Source organism: Artemia sp. Qi Xiang Cuo, chromosome 1 (genome assembly GCF_049724085.1).
Source record: "Artemia sp. Qi Xiang Cuo chromosome 1, ASM4972408v1, whole genome shotgun sequence".
Lineage (NCBI taxonomy): Eukaryota > Metazoa > Arthropoda > Branchiopoda > Anostraca > Artemiidae > Artemia > Artemia sp. Qi Xiang Cuo.
Window position 1 is genome coordinate 87,123,301 of NC_142794.1, and position 26,381 is coordinate 87,149,681.

Consider the following 26,381-nt stretch of genomic DNA (forward strand, 5'->3'; position numbering starts at 1 on the left):
AAAACACTGGCGTGACATCCACTGAAATCTATATAAGTACTAAGTCACGAAAACCTCGGTGTCAGACGGTAAATGATACTATTTTACCGACTCAATTTTTATATTTGATTTAAAGGGGCCACGATCTCTATTTAATTCGGTAATTGGAGAGGCAAATCGACCGGAAACAATGGATGACTCAATGAAAATTTATTCGGTAGCAACTTGTTGAAAACTTCCGACTTGTGAATCATCGCCACATCGGGGTTCAGTTCAGTTTCATGATTGATTTCAATTGCAAAGAACATATTAGCAATAAAAAAATATGTCAAGTTTAAGGACAAATCGGGTGAAAATAAAGTGCTTGGCGTGTAAGAATATTTTCGATAAGGATTACGGTAAGCGGCATAACGCCAGTTTTCATAAAAATGACCCTGAGCCGAAATGGATCCTCGCGACCGAGCAGGTAGTGACTAACCCATTTGCTGCATCAGCTCCAAAGAACATGAAAGTGGCAGTTCATTCCAACGGAAGAAAAGGTAAGACATAGTCTATACAATTAAATTGTTCACTGCGAATCGACCAGTGGGTAGGCTGTACATATAGCCTACACGATTCCACTTGACTAGCGCAGTGATTTACATTAAAATGTTAATGCCGGGCAGGGGCTTAATTTGCTATAGGGCAGGGGGGGGGGGGCAACTGCCCCCCAGACCCCCGTTTGCCCCCCCAGCTGGAATTTTGCGTCTTCGAAAGTCTCGTTGAAACTCAGATAGGCCTACAGAATTCAAGCATCCACAGAAACATATCGGTTTTCTTCAGCATACCTTTGCCTTTATGATAAGATTGGAGATGAAAGCCTTTTTAAATAGAGTATAATCGGCATGTTTATGAATTTCGAAGCAAATTTTGTTGACCGCACCCAATGGAAAAGGGCTAGTGACAGCCTGGGCCAGGGGCGTTTCTAAGGGGGGGGAATAGGTCCTGAGAAAGGCCATTTGTCGTGCAAAGCCATAATCCCCTGAAAATGCTGCTTCAGACCATCCAACTTTTTTACCTATTGGCGAATTAGTAATAAAACAAAATGAAGATATTCTTGAACTGAATTTATAAAAACGTAGCCCTTTGTGGCAAACTATTACAGTTATATTATCGAAGTTTTCGCAACTTCGCAGCAGAAATCTTTGTTTTCATACCATTTGCTTGACATTATTAAAGAGAAACGTTAAATGATCCATGCCTTTTTTTTCGAAATTCGTCTGTGCAATGTCGATTTTTGTCGGCACATTTTCGTCGTCCCCACCCCTAAAGGAAAATTGCTAGCAACACCCCTGGCCGGGGTTACAACGAAACGTAGTTGAGTATAATTTTATTTGGCAACCGTGCGTAAATCCCCCCCCCTGAAATCCTGGATTTGCCTAATTTTTCTAAGTTTTAAATTTAATATAAAATTCATTTTTTTTTTGGGGGGGGGGGATTTTCATATTTTTACCCACTGCCGTGCAAAATTTTTTTTAATTTGGCCCCCCCCCCTAAGATTTTTATTAAAATAAGCCCCTGATGCTGGGGTTCCACACGATGGGGGGGGGGTGAATGAATATTTTCATAGAATTTTAGAATTTAGTATTTTTATAATTTTAATATTTTTATACTTTTAGCTGATGATGGAGTGGAGTTCTCAGCCGTTGCGCAGGTATCCGTAGAGCAGTCAAAATCGATGACCGATAAAGATCCCTTAGGAACCGAAGTTGAACTTTCCATTATTGAAGATATGATAAAAGTGAATGCAGACATAATAAAAGAAGTTTAAGATATAGCTTCGTTGGGTGAATCAGAACCGTTAACACCCTTACCTGAACAAGATTGCCCATTACAGCCTATAAAGACAAACTTCAACGAAAACATCAGTGTAAGTGAACAATCTCTTAGTGACACAAGAAAGTCAAGCGTTAGTGTGTCATAGGACAACGAAGAGCTACTTACAAAGTGCGTGGCCTTGATAGATGTTGCAATGACTGTGAATGTAACGTTGCCTATGTAGACTCCTTGAATAACAACAAGATTTTCCCGAGAATAACAAGCCTTTTAACTAAGAATTATTTTAGGTTTTACAAGGTAATTTTTCATACGCTTTTGAAATTATTTAATCTTTCAGCTTTATTTTCTGACTAAGTTGTACCCCATTTTTCCCTCCATCCTTCTTGACTATTAATTGGAAATTTTTCTAGGATTACCACTTTTTTACTTATAAGGTATTTGTTTTTGTGGCAGTGCTAATTTGCTTTTAAAAGTTAAATTTCAGAAAATCTGGGATATATTCAAACCTTTTTTTTTTTTTATTATTATTATTACCCAAAGAGAATTAATTAATGTGTTATACATACCATTCTGCTTTATAGTATTCAATTTGTAAACTGCAAAATTTTTAAATTGTTGATTCTGATGAAATACGTATCGCTGTGTGTTGAAATCCAGCCTTAGACCTGGGTACACATAAAGTTTTTCTTTTCTGCTTACTTCCTCCATGTTCCTGTAAATTGTCATCCCTGGTTAGAGGATACTGGTCTTAGGATTTCGTTCCAAGGCGAGGTGTTTTCCCAGGGACTGGGGGCTAGAGGTTCCCTCGGATCAATTTTTAGAGAGGGCCTACCTTCCCAATATCTATGTGTTTGTGCTGTTTACTTTACAGAGCATGTGAAGTTTTTTTTCATAGAGGGCCTGAAGCATGTATATATAAAACTAAATACCTACACAGAGACCTGCGTCATGCGAAAATTTGTGGAGGGCTTTAGCTAGTTAGCTTCCTCCCCTTCTTTTCTGTTTGTATTAGTGAAGCTTTTTAGAACCCACGTAGTATTTCTGTCAGGAAGTTGGCCTTAGGTTGCTTTAAGTTGTCGACAGGATGCCCAAAGATCGAATATCTGGGACGGTCTCATGAAAGATCCTTCAAGGGAAAGAAACAAGAGAAGTGCTAGATTTATGGTTTTGCAAAAATAACCCAAATATGTGAGTATATTTTGGGAGGTTGCCAACGCAGAAAATTTAAATGACCGGAGGTGGAGAAAATAGTCACTGGTTTCTAAGACTTGGTTAGTCGATAATTTGACGATTTTATAGTAGTTTTTTTCATCGAAAGGCCTCTCTTTTTGAAGTGTGTTGGAATGAGTGTTAATACGGTTTTGTCCCTTGTTTTGTCCCTCCATGCATGTCTCCCCCCCTCCAGATTTTGATTTTCCATCTCCAACGGTTTGAAGCGTAAATAATTGTTAGAACTATATCATTTTTGATGTTGTGTGCTTTGTCATCAATATGATACAAATTTCCTTATACTTAATTTGGTTAGTTCCATCTACTATTGAATTTTTAGTAGTTAACGCCAGTTTAGCTTGCTTATTGGAAAATGAGTTTGTCCCTTTTAATTTACCCCAATGTTGTTGTTCTTTTTCTATTTATTCCAATGGATAAATTTAAGGCTTTTGGGTGTTGAGCTACTTATAATAATAAGTGTGCAAAGAACTTTAAAGTAAAATACTGCAAGTTTGGAAATTGTGGGATAATGTGTAACTAAAATGTTTCTTTAGTCTAGCTCTAGCATATCAAAGAACATCCAAATTTTAAGACAGGGGATTGCCTTTTCTAGTTATTTACTTTGCCATTAACCTTTTCTGTCTAAATGTTGAATATTATCCTGTCAATGTTGACAGTTTTACCTAAAGTAACCAAAGGGGGTTCAAAAGGATAAACAAGGAATTTTATTTGAAGAAGGCTCACCTGGAAGATCCTTCCTTGTTTGAACTTATTTCTGTGTTTACAAAATCAAACAAATTGAATTGAAGGTATTACTAATTTAAATTAATGTCTAAAGTTTAAAAATTTACGAAACTAACATAAATCTAAGAGTTAAAAACAACATAAAGTGAAAAACTGAAACGAATGCACAAATATCGATAAGTACAGGAAAGATCATAGAAATATCAGCATTTTGAAAGGGCTTTGTCATCGAAGCCCAACCCTGCCCTTCTCCCTTTCGCTCATCCCTGTCTGGCATCAGAATTTGAAAGATGTTTCCCCTGATATTTGCCAGAGATTTTTCAACCCATTTTTTTATCTGACCATATCGCGCACTTAAATATACAGTATTTTTTTTTCTTGTTTTTTGGTTACTTTTGTATCCTGAGATTTAATATGGATACCGTCTATCTTTGAAATACATAATGTGTCATTTTTAAAGCATAATGTTCAAATATGCAAAATAAAATGGAAAAAAGTTGATGTACAACCATTCTTCTTTGAATATATTCTTTCTTAGAATCATTTTCATTCTTCCTCTTCTTACATTGTTTGTTCATTTTTCTGCTGAATGTTAAGTTACATAAATGTTCAGCTTTGGGAAGAGTTTGCTTTGAAATTTGCAATTCATGGTTTGAATTGCTTAGGCTTAGATTAGAACCTAACTAGCAAATAAGACGCAATCGTACTGAGAAAATCAGTTGTTTCAATTAATAACCAATTAAAAACAAATATAATTAAACTTTCTTAGCAGGATGTTTATGTTTTTATTCAAATCCAAATATTATTGGTAAACAATTTGGGACCTACAATTTCACCCTTTCTAAAAAAAAAATTGTCTTATCTCAATTGAACCTAATAGCCCGTTAGTAATCCATAGTTGATTTGAATCCTGTACATGCCAATAGAGATTTCACCCCCCTATCCATCAGCCAAATATTATTGCGAAATACTATTGCGAAAATGCGAATTCTACTATTGCCAAATACTATTGCGAAAATGCGAATTCTATGGACTAAGAGGAGCTACTTTGGCTTTGCTCCATGATTACCTCCATAATAGATAGCAGTACTTTCACCTTAATGGAGTTTCTTCAAGTAAAAGTCTTGTTAAATGTGGTGTCCCCCAGGGCTCTGTATTACGTCATGCACATTTTTTTTTTTTTATTAATGATCTGCCAAATGCTGTTGCAACTACTTCTAGAATTAGGGATTTAGTCTATCCTGCACCTTCTAGGTCCAGGATCACGTACGCCCTTATTTGCTGATGATGCGACATTGACGTGTGTTGCTTCAACTGAACAACTACTTACCTCTACAATTAATGCAGCAATGACTAAGACATATTTATGGTTGAAGGTAAACCGGCTCGATCTAAAAATAAGTAAGTCAAATTTTGTTGTCTTTTCGCCGTCTCCAAATTATTATCCTTGGATTACTGAAATAGCTTCACCGAAGGGAATTGTTAAGCGGTCAAATTCCGTTAAGTATTTTGGGATTATTATTGATGAAAATTTATCTACCATGAAAAAGCTACAAGTAAAACACTATCGTGGAATTTAGGGATTATCCGTAAATTAAAACACTTTTTTCCTTCATATATTTTACGGTTAGAATATTTTTTCTCTGATACATCCGTATATTTTGTACTGTTTGTCTGTATGGCTTGGTACTTTCCCCTCAATACTTCGCCCAATACGTGTACTGCAGAATAATGCTTTTAGATCGTTTTGTGGAATAGAGAACCGAGTTTCGATCAGGTCAACGTACAGTAAAATCAATATAATGCCTGCAGCTGGCTTGTGGGATTTTTATACACTGGTTTTTATGTACAAGTATTGCTGTGGGTGCCTTCCAGACTGTTTTACAGGAATATTTCGGGAAAGGTCCAATGTTCATTGTCACGAAACTTGGACAAGTGGAGATATTGAGGTTCCTCGCTTAGTTTCTAGCAGGACTGCTTTTTCAGTTATTTATAGAGGGGCTAAGCTATGGAATAAGCTTGTCCCAAGTACCAAGGAATTGCCCATTAGTCAATTTAAATCTGAGCTACGTGTGGGGCTGCTTGGTAAGTATACCTTCGAAACAGATTGAGATTGATGTAATTAAATTTGACAGTAATTGTTTTTCTTTTTTTTTGCTTCGGGATCATGATAGTATGTTGTTTTATAGTGTATGAGTTATTTATTTAAGTTCTTTTTTCGGTACACGGTTTCACCCTTCTGCTTATTATAGATTATATTTTTTTGTTAGTAGCACACCCTCGCAAGCGACGCTTTTGATGTGCTACCAATTGATTTCGTCTCTGTTTTTTTTTGGATAATAAATTGCTATTACTACTACTACTAAACTGATTCTTTATCTTAAAAGTAATAAATCGCTAAGCTCAATAATAGAGTTTTATGAGAACGACAGGGCCGATTTCATTTTTTGTTTATTTTACGTGTAAAATAAATTTTTAAATAATAAATTAAAACTATGAAGTATAGCATATAGGCAGGTGATTACTTACTTTTTCCAACACCGACAAACACAAACATCGATTCACTTTACTTTTATTTTCAAAAATTTGGAACCAAATGAAAATAGTTTATCCTTAGCATTCGCGTTTATATTGTTGAAGATTCAAACAAGTTGATGCAAGGTCGCAAGCACATTCACCACAAGTCCTATTTCGTCCCTTTGCACGTCTAAACAAGCGTTGCGGAAGGTGATGACGGCAGTGCTTTGCAAGTCTTGACATGTTGTAGTGAATATAAAATTTGCAAGTTTTTATAAGCAACAGTCGCTGAGCTTCTTAAAACAATACCTGCCTATATTAATAGGTGAAGTCAAGCCAACATTTTAGTTATTCACTATCGAAACCAGATAAAATTTTGTGGACCCTCTTTTGCTAACTTCGAGCCCCCATTTTTTTGTCACACCAACTTAGACCCCCGTCAAGCTTCCCGTGCACCCCTGGAGGTCCACCTGGACCACTTTGGGAATCTGACACATCTTACTACTTATAATCTCTGGTTTCTAGGAGCATGTTTGTTGAATTTCGCTTAAGCAACTATATTTCGCTTCACCCGATGAAGACAAAATCTTCGCTCGGGATAATATGTGATTTACGTCCGTTTCTTATAAAAGTTTAAATATTCAGTTCCCTGGCCGGGATTTTTGTAATACGAAAAGCTTCCTCTTTGCAGGCTGGTGTTACGATACGTATTTCGTGAAATCTTATTCAGTAAGGAATTTTCTAAAAAGTCTCCAAAGTGTTTTCATTTTAAACTGACATATCCAGGGGTGTATCCAGGGGTGGTTTCAGGGGCATGTTTGCCCCACCATAAGGTGAAAATTGCACTAATTACAGAGTTGGAGGTGATGAAAATACCCATGGGGTGAGCTAAATCCTTATCGGTACATCCCCAAACATTAATTCTACATCTGCCCCTGAAAATATTAGATGAAATTAATATAGCGAAGTAGCTTGAATGTTTTCAAGTGACAAGATTTAACCGTATTTGGTCAAAACTTAGATTAAAAATAACATTTTAAGTAATATACAAATATGGAACTTGTTACATAAGCATTTGGGTGTAAATAATCATCAAAAACAGAATATTTCTTGATAGGCACATCAATAAGACTTATGTAATTCGATATGTATATTCATCAACGAGACGTGCGTGATGTGGAACACATCCTGGACAGGATGGTTAGATAACAAGACTAGTTTTTTGCTGGAGGAATTTCCATGATTATTTCCAGACCTTATGAGTTGTGATGCCGAATTGGAATTTGGAGTTTTACACTAATCACACTAATCACTTTTGTGTTTGATCAATACCACCGGGGGAGAGGAACTTTTTTGAGTGTTTGAACTTGCTTAAAAAGATGAATTATAGTTTTCTTATGAATCATTTATTTGATAGTTTTGTATATTGATATGTGCATAGTATCCACGAGCAGTATCCATTTCTTTTCGGCAGGTGGCGGTGGAGTGGGGGTGTCAGTGGGTTAAATTTTGTATATTGATATTTGCATAGTATCAACATAGTATCCATTTTTTTTGGCAGGTGGCGGTTGAGTGAGGGTGTCAGCGAGTTAAAATTAACAGAGTTGAATTCATAAAAATCATTTGAAAAGATCCTTTTTATCAATGAAAGTCAGCTTTCCAAAGTTATATCACGAAATCAAGCGTGGGTTTAGAATATTTGACAAGTATTATAATTCTTCTACCATTTTTTTTCTTCTATAAAATTTTAGTGCCTTTTTTAAGTAAAAAAGCAGATTTCTACAAGATTATACCCTAGAACAGCCACTTCGACATAAATAGGGTTAGAATGCTATTGAGCGACAGCTTAAAGGTAATAATTAGCTTGTCAAGAACCGATTTGTAAAGCCTTCCTGCCTGAGAGGCAATACCACCAGGGCTCCTTCCACTCTCGAATCTTAAATTCGGGTACAAGCCTTAAAAACTTGGGGAGTTTTCGGGGACAAGTCTTCAAGATTCGGGGAATTTTCGGGGGAAAAACAAAATAGAATTTTGTTGAAAAAATTCGGGAGCCAAAATTGGTTTTAGCTTCGGTTTCAGGCTCAATTAGGGCTTGGATCCGCGTAGTAAATCAAGCCTTTTACAGAGCAGGTTTTAGAGCCAGAGCATAGGATTGGAAATCATATCTTAAAACACTTATTACTGATGTTGCGGCAAAAAATTCAAAATTGTAAAAAAAAGAAAAAAAAAATAGTGAACACATGTGAACTGTAAATACCAGTAGCAGCTTTTCATTAAGTCATTAATCTCAGCAATTAATTAATAATATTTAAAAACAAATATTCTTTGCAGTTTCTAGATGTGTAAATTAAATAGAAAAAATTCAACCTATAAGTATGGGGCAACATTAAAACTTAAAGACAAACAAGAACTAAATTAAACAAGTAAATTTAAACTTAAATTAAAAGGGAACTTCGACTACAATTGACACATTATTGGTTTTTATGCTGATTCTAAGGTTTTAGGTGTTTACCCTCCGGAAAGTCCCCCGCGGAAAAAACCGGAAAGTACCCCTCCCCTCACAAAAAATACCCCCGCTGAAAATACTCCCGCGAAAAATACCCTCGCGGAAAATTCCCTCCGCGGAAAGTACCCCCGCGGAAAATACCATCGGAAAATACCCGCCCCCCTCCGGCGGAAAATACCCCCTCGACACATACATTTTTTATCATTGTTTGTTTCTACTATGCTTTCCTTTCTTTTTGGTTACCTCATAATTACTATATAGTCACCGATTAACCCCCTACCCCTCCCACCAGCCCTGTGGCCATCCATGTTTCAAATATAGTACTTATTGCAGTCTCATTTTTATATCAGCCCATCTAATGTCTGGACATGATAGCTATAGGCTACAAATAATATAAAAGTTACTTATTCTTTTTTTCACACTAACATTGTTTTGCAGTATTAACCAACAGTTCGTGATAAATAAGTCCGAAAATAATATAAAACTTGACAAGAAAACAATATGAACCTAATAACCAAATTTGTACTTTAAGCTGTAATGGAAATTTTCTTATGAATAATATTTCTGGGGTCACTTCCGTTTAAATCCTCTATTCCCCGACCTTGTACATAGTCTATAGCTAAATTTTGCCTCATTAGGAGGAGGAGGGGTGGTGCATTTTTATGGTAAGAATATGGTATTTAGGGACAGTTAATCCCGATAAAATAAATTATACCACGATTTCTTTAAATTGTTTTGTTTTTATCTCAGAATTAGCCTTGATACAGGATTACTAAAATTGTTCAAGCCTTAGAAGTTGTAAAGGTAGACCTAGCTATTTAAACAAGTTTACTTGGCTATCCCGAATTTGAGTAGAACATATTTTCAGCAAAATTTCCTTCGCCTAACCAACAGCTTTGCAAGACTGTAAAAAGAAACTAAAATTGCAGTTTGAAATATTACGCCCACTGAAAATATTACACGGGTGAAGGGACCAGAATAATAATTGTGATGGGAGTACTGACAAAGATTTTTATGTTATACAGTGACAGTACAGCTTACACATCATTATATAGTTTCCTACTTATTGTTAGGGAGAGTTCGGTGAATTATTTGGCTGGGGAAGCTGTGTCTAAGGTCTAAAAAATTGTGTTTTAAGCCAACAAGCTCAAGCTCTGGATAATAGCTGCTTCAGACCGCTATAGAAGACGATGCGAATTTTCCCACTAATTTCTCATTATTTGGAGTTGGTATTATTGGTACTGCTCATGACTGAGCGTCCAGTATCGGAACTGTTATGGTATCCACTCTCCTCTTATTGCAGAAACAGCAGTTTTGAAGAAATAAGTTAGTCTTTAGACATTTTTAGCATTGTGACGAAAAGTTTAACTTTTGTGTCAAGAGCGGGGTCTGAGAGGGGTGGCAGCCAACCTTTGTATCGAAAAAAATCATTTTATTGTTTAAAGTAATTTAATCTAATAAGGCCTTATCCTCAAATTGCTGTTATAAAAAGTTTAATTTGTTAAGGGGCAGCATTCCTCCTCCTATTTTCAAAAACCCTTAATATATCATAAAAAAGAACTGGAGCTAAATTTAAAAAGAAGATCTATCTTTCAATATTACAGAGGGATTTTTAATACAAAGATAAACTGTCATAAGTGTGTGTTGGGCTGGTGTCGCATTAGGGCCTACTCTTTTCGCAAAATTTTGACAAATTTTGACCGTAATATTTTAAGAATAATGGGATAGGCTATATTTATTCGTATTTGCCTTAAAGAATCAGATTTTCACCTCAATCGTTCTGCAAAGGAATCAGTAAATAAGACACTTGTAATTATCGATTGACTATATTTGTTTTGTTCTTAGGTGTTTTCAGGAAAGTTCTAGTCAAACTCTAGCATACAGACCCGGAGGAGGGGGGGTTTAGAGTGTAACAGCCATCGCCATGTATATGGTAATGTCTAAATTTAACTTCTGATGTCGTCCCTTACTTGCATAAAAAAAACTATTTCTTTTATAATTACTATTATTAAGACGAAGAAAAATAATTGACCTGAACCCCTATATGCCCAGGACAATTATTATCTTACTAGGTGTTACTGGCTATTTCGGCTAGTAGGTCTTAACCAGGTTTTAAGTAGTTCATGACTGAAGGTTCGCTTTAGGTTTGATTTAATATGCTTCTTCAATAGGTCAGAGAGCATCTGTCCTAGTTGTCATTATACTGTTTCTATTCAAAAGTAAATGCACTTAAATAAATAAAATTATTCTAATTCTTATTCTTAGGGTTTCAGAAATCACCAGCTTCATGATCCTTTGGTGGATCCTGGAACAGCGGACTTGACAGCAGACGTAGATTTTTCTCTAATCAAAAAGGCTGTATCTGAAGAGACGGACACACCCATATTGGTCTATGGGCCAATCACACAAGCTAGGTTCCTCTCCGGCTTAGGAATTGAACAGCGGCTTCAGGTAAGTCATTCAGTCAGTGCTACGAATTCGACGTTGTTTACGTGAACATCATACCCTTAAATACTTTCGAACGTGGTTGTTCCATGGCTTTAAATTTCTATTTAAAAAAATATCTTTACAAAACAAAATTTTTGTCAGGGCCTAAATTCTATGGTACCCAAGATCAGCTCCAACCTACATATTTGTTAGTAGCATCGATGTTAAGGAAAAGGGAGGGGGTTAGTGGCAAGAAAAAGGGTATCTGATTGAAATTTGACACTTAGCTATTGTAATGTTTTGTATTTATTCTAGTAAGTATCTAAAGCACCAAAGATAGTAAAAATGAAATTTAGTGTTTGAATCGGCTCAGTGCAAACTTAATCAACCATAGAATTAGGAGTTGAACTTCATTGCCATTTTCGTTAGAAGTTCGATGTCATTTTTGCATACTTGAAATCCTTACACTAAGAAAGAAGTGTCTGAGCTCGGGCGTTAAAATTATGGCTAAGATTGCAACTGAGATCATCGCTTAGAATTACACTGCATTCAGAACCGAGATTGCCTGACATAAGTTTAGTAAGTTTGCTACATGCCGTGCTGAATTTCATGTCCGACTTTTCATCTTTACAGTCAGTTGACAAGTAAACAGAATGTACAATTTTGGAATTAATCTTCACTGCAACGAAAATGTCGGTGGATGCATAAGCTATATGCATGAGATTAGCTCTTACTTAATGTCTTTAATTGTGACGCTATCAGAAGGACGGCATCTTCCTCAATTAGCCGGTGGAGATGGAAAAAGTTTTTTCGAACCATTCCGCTGCATTAAACCAAGCCCCTCTTTCGAGAGATATTGTTCTTGTAAGCAGATAATATCACAGCTACGCGAGAATTTTTCTAGAACAAGTCGTCTTTTGTAGCGCAAATGTTCTAAGAAAGAATTTGAATAACTGAACCACTCATTTCTTAAGTAAAGCCTGCACGACTGGACACTTGAAGCCTATGGAGGATGCACCATATAGACTACATTTCATAAGGTACTTACACAGAGTGACTTTTACTTTCGGATGATCACTGTAACATCTTGCGCATTTGGAGTCAAATTTCACACAGCTTGGTGGCATACCCGTATTGCTGGAAATTATGGCATTGCATTAGCAGGAACTTGAAATTTATCAAAGGCCAGTGCTCACAACTAACTGCTAAACTGTAATGAGTGGCTTGTCTGATTCGTGCCCTTTTAGCAGATGTGAACCGTTATGAGCGTTTCCTACCTAGCTCAGAGCAGTTTGCTACTAGCACAATAACATCATCGGCTGTAAGGCTTTCAGAGATCCTGAAAAAAATCCAAAATATGATGGGCTTTTCACTTTAGCTTTGAAAGCCTGACCATGAGTAGTGATAGCCTGCGATACCGATTGAGCAACATCTTTATCAGACAAAATGAGACTTCAAGCATTCTTTCGGGACTTTGATTCATTAATACGATCACTGATATTGCCGCAAAACTTTATTAAGAGTCTTTTTGCGATTTGGGATCGTCAAGACCTTTTTGTGGGTTCTTCAAGACTACCTCATAGGTCGATTTTGGCTTTACGAGTAAGTGTAGCTTTTGTTTCACTAGTCAATTCAGGCACCTTATCGGATTCAAAAATAACACATCGAGGTAGGACTGCATTCCTTTCATCACAGAGATTAAGACATCTAATCATATCTCCGACATTATCAATAATCTTCTGCCAATCTGTAGCATGTGTGGAAAGTGCAACCTCAGTCCACAACATTTTCTCGGCTTCAAGTATTACATCAGCGGCAAAAAGGTCTCAAGCAGTTTATGCAATATCAATGCGAGCGTTCCCTGATTTTCTTGATCGAAATAAGAAGTTCAACATTGCATTTCTGGTCGATATCTCGCCCACCATCGTCGTGTTTAGCGGAAAGCACAGACAAAGCGTTTGACTGACGCAACTGACTGAAACTGGCTGACGCAAAATTTGAAAAATTCAACGTGCAAGGGAAGCGACAGTTCTCGTTCACCTGATCCTGGCAATTAAAGGATGGCCTTCCCCAGCTGATACAACGGTACTTGTACCGGGCAACTGCCCATCTTTTGCTCTTCTAATTGAAATTGCAGGTAATATGAGAATATTTGGCTAGTTCCCGTAAAAGTAGTTTGCCAACGACTCAGTTTATAACATTTATCATTACTTGGGCAAAACTGAGCAGTGAAAATACCTCCACACTACGAATTCCAGTAATTGTCACAAACCATGGTAACCTTCAATCACCAAAGTTAGTCTCTCGCCGAACACTTGTGAAAATTTAGCTGACCAAAACAGCTGAAATTCCGAAGCTAAAGTGATTTGACGAGACAACCCTGAGTGACATCCAAGAAACTCCACCTGTTCTGAGACCAATAAAGTCCCACTACACCATGCCGAACTTCATTCTGGCAAATTGTCGATCTCTCTGTGATAAATAGGAAGATTTCGAAATTTTACTCCGTGGTGAAAACGCAGCAGTTGCTGCCGTAACGGAAATTTGGAACCTTGACGATGCCTCAGGACAAATTGCCGGATATTTCTCATTTCTCAGTCTGCGTAGCAGTAGCGTGACAACCGGCTCGGTGGTGGTGTTTGAATCTATGTGCGGAAAGACATTTCATGCAAATATATATCTAAATATACTAACCCGAACCACGAGATTATCTGGGCCATGTGCCAATTTCCTTCTCCATATCGTCGCTTTTCGTGTCTAATATCTGCATAGGTATACTTTCCAGAGAGCGCTCAAAACATGTGAGATCTTGTTCTTATCTACAAACTACACTGATTTAATCAGAAGCAGATATAGTTCCCCTGGTTTTATCGTCGCTGGGGATTTCAACCAGACAAAGAAAAACTGGCTAGTGACCAGCCTCTCTTTAAAGCAGATTGTCAACATCCCAACCCACTCATCCGGAAGCATCCTGGACTTAGTCCTAACAAAAACTGAAGACTTCTATCACCCCCCTATTTCCCTTGGGCCAATTGGGTTGTCTGATCACCACGCTTTAATACTCAAGGTCAAAGCTTCTGTGGAGAAACCTAAGCTTTCACGAGTAACAACAAGGCCCCTAACTGACTCGGCTATATGTGAATACGGCCGGTGGGTTGCTACATACAATTTCCCGGAAGTGTCCTTAGATGGTACTCTTGAGCAGAGAGTAAACGCCTTCAACGAGGTACTTTACTCTAAGCATCTTGAAATATTCACAACAAAGACAGTGACCTTGAGCAAATACGACAAACCATGGATTACCCCTGCAATAAAAGCAAAAATTCGTGAATGAAGTTATCTTTACACATGTCGTAAAGCAAACAAAGGAGCAATTGTACGGAACCAAGTAGGGCGCATAGTACGCTCCGCCAAAACTAAATATGGCCGTGAAAACGTTGTGCCACTTCTGAACAGTGAGCCTGCCAAATGGCACCGCTCCGTCAAGAAATTAAGTGGAAAGTCGTCAAAACCTGCTATTACGATAACAGACGATAGCGGACGATTACCGGGGTCTTCGTGCTGTAAACGCCTTCTTGGCCTCTATATGCACTATATTTCCTCTTGTAACTGCCCAGGAAAAAGAGTATCTGCTTGAAGACTGCAACCATGAAGGTTTAATTGAACTCAGTGAGTTAGATGTGTACAAGGAGCTGAAAAAATAAAAACAGGAGTATCACCTTTTCTTGGCGAAATCCCTGCAAAACTTATCCATGAATTTGCTATGTTCCTCGCCCTACCCCTTTCCACTCTGATTAAACAGTGCTTTGTGTCCGGAGTATTTCCCCCGCTTTGGAAGAAAGCACACATACATGTCATTCCGAAGGTAAACCTACCTAAGGGCTGTGAGAACTTGAGACCCATCTCCCTAATCCTGTGCTTTGCGAAAGTGACGGAGTCTTTCATACTTTGCTGCCTGTTGGCTCAAGTGCGTGAATCTATAGACAAATATCAGTACGGAGGACTCTATAAATGTGGAACTTCCATCTACCTAGTAAGAATGTCCGACCGTATTCTAAAGTCGCTAGAGACCTCGGGTCGTTTTGTTGATGTAGCTGTGATCAATTTTGGTAAAGCCTTTGACCTTCTATCTAATTTCGGTGCATGACTACTTGAAGCGAATGGGAGCCAAGGGTCCAAACACTGTCTAAAATACGTCGTTTCGGTTGAGATGTCAAAAGTCTCCTCCGCGTCTACCTTTGCTATGTGTGACCAGTCTTGGAGTATGCATGTTCTGTGTGGGGCCCTTTCGTGCTACATACTGTTCACCTAATGCACGACCTAGAGTCAGTGAAGAAAAGGGCAGTTATGATTATCTTGGGATGTAGTGATATACCCTACCAAGAAGCACTCAATAAACTTGAAATCCAGTGCCTTGAGCAGACTGAGCAATCTCGTCGTGAGTTTTGGAAAAGTATTGCTGTCAAACCCAACCCATCGTGATATTCTCGCCGCAGATGCCCCACCAAACAGAAAAACCAGACGAAAACTCAAACTGACACCTATACATGGACGAACATACCGATATTCTAATTCATTTGTCATTTTTTACGTCTATGTTTAACATGCAATATTGTAATGTTTATGTTTATCTATGTTTAACATCCAATGTTTTTGCAACCTTAAATTAGCAAAGAGCTACGAAAGTTGTTTAATAAACTCTCTCTTTTCTCTCTCTCTCTCTCTCTCTCTCTCTCTCTCCCTCTTTCTTTCAAAACTTATGCAAGAAATAAAAAATAGAAAACAAAGCATATGCCTAGTAGTTTCATTTTATAATTGAAAAGTAAATTTTTTATGTTGTGTTAGAGTGAAAAAAGTAATGCTAGTTTTCGACGGACCTCCCCCCTCTCCCCCAAAAAACAGCAACCACCACATGCTATACAGTGGTTTTCAATTAGTATATTAATTTAGATTTGAATAACTAAGTTACTATGATTTTAAAGTATTGTTAGTTTAAACAACACATGGAAGTTGATACGGCAGGTTGAGGGCTATTTTATACAGTGTATCAGCGATTATCGTGGAGAACAAGGGTGGATCCAGGATTTTTTTTCGGGGGGGGGGAGGGTTACTAATTTTTGACTTTTTCGGGGGGGGGGGGTTACTAATTTTTGACTCAGTTTTCGACTAATTTTACTGATTTTTACCTAGGTTTTACTAATTTTCGACTTATTTTCGACTCGGTCAAAAATTTCGGGGGGGGGGGGTTCAAACCGGGTAACCCCCCCCCCTGGATACGGCCTTGGTGGAGAACCATCTTTGAGTTTAGCTTTTCTTTACTTAATTTCAATTGTACTCAACTAAAAACGTTTGTATCTTGATTTATAATCACCTATTGATTACAATCCTTTTAAAATATCAATTGCCGTTACCAGAGTACCAATTTGCCCCATATAGGTAGATACATTTAGGTAGGTAGGAAGATACACTTTAACTTGTCCATTAAAAAAATTTCTCTATTGCTTAATTTTTGCCAAAATAAAAAATAATTTCCTGTTATATAGTGTATAGGCTTTAAGAGTAGTTTATCTTTATGGTAAAATAATACCAAACGTGGTTTGGTAAAAAACAAAATATATTAAAACTGTCTCAACTAGCCCCACTATCCCCTAAATACTATGGATATGCGTCATTTAGGGCTAATGCAAGCTTTCTAATGCTCCACATGCGTAATTTTTGCCCACGGGATTTTTGTGTATGCCAGGTTAGATCCTTTACCTCTGTAAACTTTAGCCAATGAGATAAAGTATGAAAATTCTGTAGCAGTGAGATTTCCTCGAGTTTCTTTTCTTTTGGTATTTTGACAAAATTTGATTGTGGTTCAAATTTTCATTCACCCATATCGAAAATAACAAGATAAAACCATGTTTTGCTATATTTGCGCTTATTTAATAGAATAACATGCCAAATTTATACTTGTTTGTGTTATTTTGCTTCGGGAAGTTCAAAAAGCAACAGGGCATAGCAACGTTTGCATTTGATCAGATGTTTATGCGTGGAGAGGGGGATGCTAAATCTTTAAGTTTATATATATATATATATATATATATATATATATATATATATATATATATATATATATATATATATATATATATATATATATATATATATATATATATATATATATATATATATATATATATACATACATACATATATATATATATATATATATATATATATATATATATATATATACGATATATATACGTATATATATATACGTATATATATATATATATATATATATATATATATATATATATATATATATATATATATATATATATATATATATATATATATATATACGTATATATATATACGTATATATATATATATATATATATATATATATATATATATATATATATATATATATATATATATATATATATATATATATATATATATATATATATATATAAAATGCAAGCTTTCTAATGCTCCACATGCGAGACGATTTAATAACAATCAATAAAAAAAACTTTCCGAAAAAGAAGTTTTTAAAAGAAAAGTAATAGCCATGTTAAACTTAAGATCAGAATAAAATAAAACCAACGATAACTTGAACTCAAAACGTCCAGAAATTACTATTAAAGAATAAATGAAACACAAAACGAACAGAAATTAAATAAACAATCCCAGCAAAAAATACACAACAGGTACTAATATAAATGAATAAATAAATCTCAAAACGAGTAAAACTTAAATTGAATATGCAAATCAAGCTTAAAACGAACAATATTACTACAAAAGAGTTTGGATACTGCCCCCTTTCCTAACTTTTCCGAGTTTGGATACTGCCTCCTTCCCTAACTTTTCCGAGTTTGGATACTGCCTCCTTCCCTAACCTCACATTAGAAACACTACGACTAGTATCTGTTTTATAATTGGCGGCAGAGAGAAATTTCACATATCAAGGCTAAAAAGACTCCCTGGTTTTTATTTGGGTCTTAGTTCACACCGCAAATTTTCGATCGTGATTTTTCATTGCGAATGACAAAGAGTACACAAATTCAATAGAAATGCATGATTTGTTGTAGTTATAACTGCACACGCGAGGACGGATCACTGTCCTTGAGATAGGTCCAAAGCATCCCCCACCATTAAAAACGTTGGTTTATAAATTGTCCTTTTGTGGAAATCTAAAGGAAGTCTAAGAAAGTCTAAAACCTACTGCATCATTGTCGCTTTACTGAAAACTATATGTATCTTAAACAGTCTAGGAAAGAACTAATAATATCAAACCAAATATTTGATATATAGTAATATTAATTGTTGAAGGCTCATCAGTTCAAGATTTTATTTCACTGTAATTTCTATTTTCATTTTCAATGCTGTAATACCTGGGAAAGAAAATATTCGTAATATAATTCGTATTCAGTGAAGCGCCAATGACATAGTAAAGCGCCAGTGCATACACTCTTGCGATAATTTCATTGCCCTTCGAATTGCAGATCTAGTGATTATCTATACTTACCTTCCTCATGATAAAAAAACAGTTTGGTCATTTTATCAATTTACAAAAACTGTTTCTTCTCTGAAGAATTTCCTTCAGAATATTGAACGACATAGCTTTCAGTGGATCATAGTGGGATACCTAAATTGTAACATAAATAAAGAGTCAACTCGGTCTGATCTTGTGCTTCAGTCTTTGCCAGATGAATATCAGATAGTAGCCAAGAGTGCAGATTTTTCGTATATTCATAATAGTGGATATGCGTCTGATATAGACCACTTCGTTTGCTCGGCTGGTGTGATATGCTCGAGTATCGAGCTTCATGGCGAAGAAAGAGATTATGATCAGCTCCTCCTCTCTTATACCGTCTCTGTTTCGCATTCTTCTGGCCTGAATCAGTGTGAATCTTCTTTTCGGGGCACGAAATGGTATGATAAGCGTGAATGGAATAAAACTAACTGGACATTATATAGGTGTACTTTGGCAACTCTGCTCTCATCTGTGACAGTTCCTTGCCATTTACTTTGTATCAGTGTCCTCTCGCCTAACGCTCGATCACAACTCAATTCTTACTATTCTCACATTGTTGCCTGCCTTAAACAAGCTGAGGCCATAGCTGTCCCTGTTTCACGTATTCGTTCGAAAACTAGAAGTTCTTTATGGAAAGAGGACCCTCAGTTGAAAATTGTGAAAAATGTGGCTTCGGACACGGAATGCGTGTGGCCGCCCCACTTCGGGTCATTTATATAATATTTAAAACAAAAACAAATCTGAATTCAAATCGTACTTGCGAAGCGTCCGATATAAGGGTAAGGAATTTCCGAAAAATCCTCGGCAATGGAGTGAAGTGTTGAATTCTAGTAAGCTAAACCCGACTGTTTCGTCCAGTTCAATTCCTGGTGATTCATGGGTTAGTCATTACTCGACAATTTTCAGTACAGTAAATTATGCATTTCATTCCAGGTTTTATAGATTGCTTGATTAAGTTATTCCGCGTAGACTACGGCAGAAAGATAGTATCCCTATTAGTGCTGAGTCTGTTGTGGAAAGCATTAAAAAACTAAAATCTAAGTCTGTTGATTTGAACAGACTTTGTGTTGAACATTTAAGAATCGATTATCCCGAGGTAATTAGTCATCTACAACTACCTTTTCAGATGTGTGCTAGTAGCTCACTTGTACCTTATTCTTTACTCTGTGGTACTGTTAACTCTGTTCTGAAGCAAGTGAAGGATCTTCTTAATTGTGGATCCTACCGCCCTATCACTGGACCGAGTAATTTAAGCCAACTATTTGAATATGTACTGCTCCCATTTATTCAAGATAAGGTGGATTATGACGCAAATCAGTTTGGTTTTTAGTTGCGTATAGGATGCCAGCATGCCCATCGTATACATGCAAAGTAGTTACAAAAAGGACAACGCTGAAAAACGGAATTTAACTTTTGTGCGTTAGACCTATCTAAAGCTTTCGATACTGTTTGTTACTCTCAGGCATGGTTTTCTCTGGCACGTTTGGGTGTGAATAGTTCAGTTATTTGTGTTCTTCGGTTTTGGTACCAGAATTCATTTATTCAGTTGAGGCAGGGTTCCCGGGCCCTTGGCAAAATCCCAGTTAGATCTGGGGTCTGTCAGGGTAGTGTGCTTTCACCTCATATTTTTAAAGCTTGTTTATTGAGTGTTCTTAATATGATACCGCTTTCTTACTCTTCAGGGTTATCAAACGTCTCCTATATTGCATTTGCGGATGATCTTCTGCTTGTTAGCAGGTCAAAGTTTGCATTAATGAAGTCTGTGCTACTTGTATCGCGGCTGTATGGGGAAATCGGATTAAGCCTCAACACTGATAAATGCGAATATTTAGTGTTTAATTCAAAATCTTCAGCAACCCCGCTTGATTGCGGCGTATTTTCTGTAAAAAGTGTTGAATCTTTCCGATGGCTTGGGATGAATATTTGCAAATTGCTTACTTTATTTCGTTTCCGGGTATTGAGTGATACTAAAGATAAGCTGAAACTGGGGTACGCCAAAATTGTCCCCAACAGGGGAAGATATAACAGAAAAGCATTGCCTAAATTGTACTCGAAATTTTGTGACCACGCAGTTTTGTTCCCAGCTGGCATTCACATCCTGTTTCGGCTAGGGGATATTAGCAATATTAGAAATATTTATTTTAGATCTTGAAAGTTTTTATTGTATATACCTCGCATATACAGTAATAGAAAGATGATGTGGATTTTTGGCACTCCGGATATTGTAAATTGTTTTGTCAGACAAAGTAGCCGTCTTCAAGAGAACATTTATGCTACTTTGGGTGTTAACCACCCACTTATCCGGGTAGCCACCGCGCATTTAGTTTAATAGTTTTTTTTTGTTTTGTTTTTAGATTTATCTTTTTGTTTTTTTTTGTTTTTGTTTGTTTATTTATTTTTTTCTCTCTTTTAGTGTGTTACTCCACTTAATTTTCTGTATAGTGGGTCAAAAATAAATTATTATTATTATTATAGTAGGCTTTAGGCTTTTACAGTTAGGAAAGGGGGCAGTATCCAAACTCTTGTTTGTAGTGAAACTATATTTGTCTTGAACGGTCTTGGAAAGGACTAATAAAATTAAACTGAATATTTGCAATATAATATTTTTAATTGCCGAAAGATCATCAGTTCAAAATTTAGTTTTACTATAATTCTTATGTTTATTTTCAATGTTGTAATAAGTACAAAAAGAAAATATTTTATTATAATTCGGTTTCAGTAAAGCGCCAATTAGACTTTCTTCTCCGGCGTCAAAAACAAGCATAGGTAGCGGATATTTTTGCTTTTTAAGCCTGTCGTCCAAGAGGGTTGCCTAGTAATATTAGCCCAATCCATGTAGATTAATCTATTTCAACTGAGCTGATTATCCAAATAATGTTGTTTAAAACACGAGACTACTAAATATCCTCAAACAGTTTCATCAAAACGTGTGAAGGTTATTAAAGAAAGTCAAGGTTTTGCTCTTGGGCTTGCTGATATTAGGAGGGCACCGATTCTGTATATAAAAAAATATCGCTTCTGTCGCTATTTATTTTTCGCTTCTGTCACATCAACAAATTGACGAATGTTGACAGTTGCCTAAAAAATTTATGGTTATACTACCAAAAGGGAATTTGATATTTAATTTTAATTTTTCTTTTACATTTGAGATCATTATCGTTAATTAGGATACTCTGAAGTGATAAAGCCTAATTTCACCATCTTCATCAAAGCTTATAAAAAATAAATCGGAGGAAATGATTACTTTTGAACTTCAAAAGCTTGCTTACTCATTATATCTCATGCATTCTTAGGAATTTTCATTTTCAAATACTTTAGCCATTTTCTAATTTTAAGATTGTCTTGTAATATATGAAATAAAATTGTATGAGAAAAGAACTGAAGAGAAAAAAAACATACTCTGACCATTTTAATAGTAGCAAAAGAACCCCGAAAAGGAAAGAGAACCCTTTGTTAATACCACAGCATACTTGTCTCTTACACCTTATATAATTGTGTAGAGCCAGGGAAAAACAGAGGCGTAGGTAAACTGTTCAGCGTTGGGGGACAAGTCTTTGTCCCCTACACCGTAGTAACACAAATTGGCTTATCCTTCATAAAATATGTCGTATATGTCTAATGGCACCATTGTCTAATAGTGTCAATGGCACCGTATATGTCTAATGGTGCCATTCAGATATTATCTAAATGGCACCCTAGCAGGTATTGAAACCAGAGACTAGTGTACACCTTTTCCCCCTCTAGCTGAACCACTGGAGAAAAACAGACAAACCTGTACAATATCCATAAATTAGCCAAAGTCAGGGTATGGTGTGATTTTTAGGAGCAAATAATATAACACCGTATTGAGCATAGTGCTGCTAACGGCTCAATAAAGAGACACAGCCTGCTTATATGGGTCTTAGCCATTTGAAAATCCTAATCAGGCTCAGTGGCACGTCTACCAAAATATTACGGTAGCCCAAATTATCCGTAATACACTGCAAAACCCAGTAATAATCAATATTTCTTAGGCTGTTCATAGCCATTCACGTGAATTTTTTTTTTAGTGTTTATATTGTTTAAGAGTAATGATTTTGCTATAGAAATTGTCAACACTAAAAACAACAACTAAAACCTTGAAGCAATTCTGAAGCATTCCAGAAATCACGTGCACCAGGTGGCACGTGCCAAGTGTGACTTTTCAAAGCGTGGCAGAAATGTGCCACGAATGGTGAAACTATTCGGCTCACATGGCGCTCCGAGATGTACACCAGTTGGAAGAAAGGGGGGGAGGGCCTCCCGTGATTTCTCAATGTAAAGTTCGAAACAAAGCGCTGCATGTGCTTATGCATATTGGCAAGGAAAGGAGGTGCTCAAATGCCATGTCAATCAACTTCAACAGCAAACAAACGAGTAGTAAAGAATTCGTTCTCATAGCTAATCTATGACGTAGATAATTTCGGAGACCACACTGCCTTTCCATGACGATAAAATAAAAGTCCAAAATAGGGATAAAATCCTTTTTAATAGACAGTGTATAATAAATTTCACAAAAAATACCAGATATTTCGGTCACATATACAGTGACCGTCATCAGTAGTAAAGCTGATGAAATTAGTAGAAAAAGTTTTACTACTGACCGTCATCAGTAGTAAAGCTGATGAAATCAGTAGAAAAAGTTTTACTACTGATGACGGTCACTGTATATGTGACCGAAATATCTGGTATTTTTTGTGAAATTTATTATACACTGTCTATTAAAAAGGATTTTATCCCTATTTTGAACTTTTATTTTATAGCTAATCTATAGAAAAAATTTATCTATAAGTATTTTCTTTTTTTAAGACTTTTTCTTCTGTGTAAATATTTTACCACAGAGGTTTCATTTGGGTGCATCTTAGTACAGTTAGTACAATTGGCTTCAAATTTTAGTGTTCATTGGTAAAACGCTCTTTTGTTATTCGTTTTTGGTTTAATCTCTAATTTTCGCCAGTCAAGCGCCACAGCGGTAAAATCTCAAATTAATCAAAAGAGGATACATTCAATTGGCTTATATATGATTCAATTTTCAATCGAGACAGTCGAGTTTAGAACAGATCTAATCATTGGAATTTTATTAAGAAGCTGTTCAGAGACAATGAAACACAGACAAATACGTAGAATCGCCCTGATTTGTCAAGGAGTTAAGTGCCTACAAAAGAGAAATATAATTGAGCTTGAATCGGCACTGGATATCATTGGAACTGTTTCTCTGATAAGGTTATTCCATCAAAGCTGCTCGTCGATTCTCCCAAGAGAAGTTTTGACAGGTGCAGGAGGTTTTGGGGGGAAATCGATTGAGGTCTTGTGTTATGTTATGTTATGAGACATCCGTCTTCCTTGTCAACATTAAATTTATCAAAAAGTTGTAGTTTTGATTTATTTATCCGTTTTGAAAATTCAAATAATCGATTTAGTGAAGAATCATGATAAATTATTTCCGAGGCAAATTATGAACTTCCTTCAATGCCTAGTATTTTGAAGAATTTCACGAAAATTTAGTATAAAATATGCTCACCATGTTGAAGGTCAAATAGAATCAGGGTATAAGTGCTATAATGTTTCGACCATCCTTCATTTGTTTTTCGTAGCTATAAAAAAAAGGCCTCAAGTCTGCCAAAGCCAATTAAAGCTAAATGAAGAGCAACGTGAGGCAAATAAAACTGCCTGACTTGCTGCCAGTCCTTCACCTACCTTTCTATGCATCTGTTAAACCTTCGCTTGACGAATTGGCATAGGATCTCGACGGATCAACCTCTTTATGAGGTTGATAATGCATTTAGCTGAAAATTATGTGTAATACCCGATGTCTGTCGGAGATAATTTTTATTTATTTATCGTCTTATTTTTTCATTTCTATATTTTAGATGTATTTTCCATTAAGTGTCTTTTTTATCTCTCTGTGTTTAAAGGCTTTGTTTCGTGACCCCCTCCTTTACAGACCATGGAATCTTTGTGGGATTTATTACTGTATTGCTGATTGATTTTTCTTATGTTTTGGTTGAAGTATATTTCATATTTACAATATATCTAATTCCGTGAAAATATTTATTTGCAAATTTTCTTTGATTTTAATAGTCATCATAGTCACCAAGTATTATCAGCAGTGCCAATGCCGTTTCCGATATTTTGGTCAGATATGGCTTGAGAAGAACTAAAATAAAGTAATCTTTAGGCTATTTTTAGTCATTTAGCCATTTAGAATTTTGGAAGGCCTTCATTTCTGCTTTGTGACTCGGCAGATGGGAGATAAAGTTAAAAGTTGAAGCTCCTCCTCTCGTTGTTTCTGAAACAGCCTTAAAAAGTGCCCATTCTAGTCTCTTGGTCAATAAAACGGAGAAGACAGAGTCACTTCGCAGCTCTTTTTTACAATATTGAAAATCCGAACAAGAGTTAGTAAGGGATTTCCGTTAACCTCCTATTCCCACCAAAAAAAAGACATGACAGTTTTCATTTTCAGCGATTGTTACGGAATTCTTCAGCAGAGCAGTCAAAGGATCTCATTTCTGGCTATCGAATGCTAACAGAAAGAGACCAAATGGGCGAAAGATTCAAACTACTGGCTTTTTTCCCAAAAGTTCTACAAGATCATTTAACCAAGTTCCCACCAGTATCTTTTACGTGTGAATAAAATCTTTAATGAGAATTGATGTGGTTGTAAAAATTTAGTACAAATACTTGTTGTAAGTGAAATTCTGATTATAAGTTATTTGTTTATCAGGCATATTCCGCATCATAGGAAAAAACGTATTTTACTATCATAGCTTCCGAAGAACAATAGTAGTATAATAATGATAATAATAATAAAGAAATTAATGAGAAGAATAATGATAACATGGGCGCCCATAGCCTCACTGTTAGGGGGGGGGGCTTACCTGGTCTAATCGGCACTTCCAATGTTGTATAATTGAAATCTGAAGACAAAATATCATAGGCAGCGCGATTACGCAGCCTAAGTAAAGAGCGATGTGGGCACAATATGTCGTTGTTTTTTTTTTTAGACCAGGGCACTTCTTATAAAAAGAAATGTCATAGGAACTTCAAAAAGAGCTCGTAAGGCAACCAACTCCCCCGCCTCCACGTCAATCATTTCCCCAAACATATCAAATCAAAATTTTGAGATAGCCATTTTGTTCAGCGTAGTTGAAAGGTCCGGAAATTATGACTTTGAGGATGACAACCCCCCCCCCCCCCACACCCCTCAGATCAAGGGTTGTAATTTATGTCCTGTGGAATAAGTTTTTTTTAGAAAGGGTGGTCGTATAAACCTCGGAGGGGGCTCATTTGATTGGTAATCAGGAGTTCCACTGGCCTTTTTAGCAGTCAAAAGTAATTGAAGGTCAACTGGCCCCCTCCCCCCGTACAACAATCATTTACCCAAACACATCCAATCATAATTTTTGATATAGCCATTTTGTTCAGCATAGTTGAAAGGTCCATAAATTATGTCAGAGGATGAACCTCCTCGCCCCCCCTCCAAACACACACATAGCCCTCAGGGCAAGGGTTGTAAGTTACGCCCTGGGGGCATATAAGGTTTTTATGGAAAGTGTGGTCGTATAAACTTCAAAGAGGGCTCATTGGATTGATCATCAGAAGTTATAGTGCTCTTTTTAAGAGTCAAAG

The 26,381-nt window shown here is 36.3% G+C and overlaps 1 protein-coding gene across 1 annotated transcript; it reads left to right on the forward strand.

Moving 5' to 3' along the window:
* Window positions 1-304: 304 nt before the first annotated feature.
* LOC148956874 (protein arginine methyltransferase NDUFAF7 homolog, mitochondrial-like) lies at window positions 305-25,453 on the forward strand. Its single transcript, XM_089092450.1, has 4 exons — window positions 305-518; window positions 1,638-1,759; window positions 11,039-11,224; window positions 25,216-25,453. The coding sequence occupies exons 1-4, from the start codon at window positions 305-307 to the stop codon at window positions 25,384-25,386; spliced, it is 693 nt and encodes a 230-aa protein (XP_088948576.1). The 3' UTR covers window positions 25,387-25,453.
* Window positions 25,454-26,381: the final 928 nt, after the last annotated feature.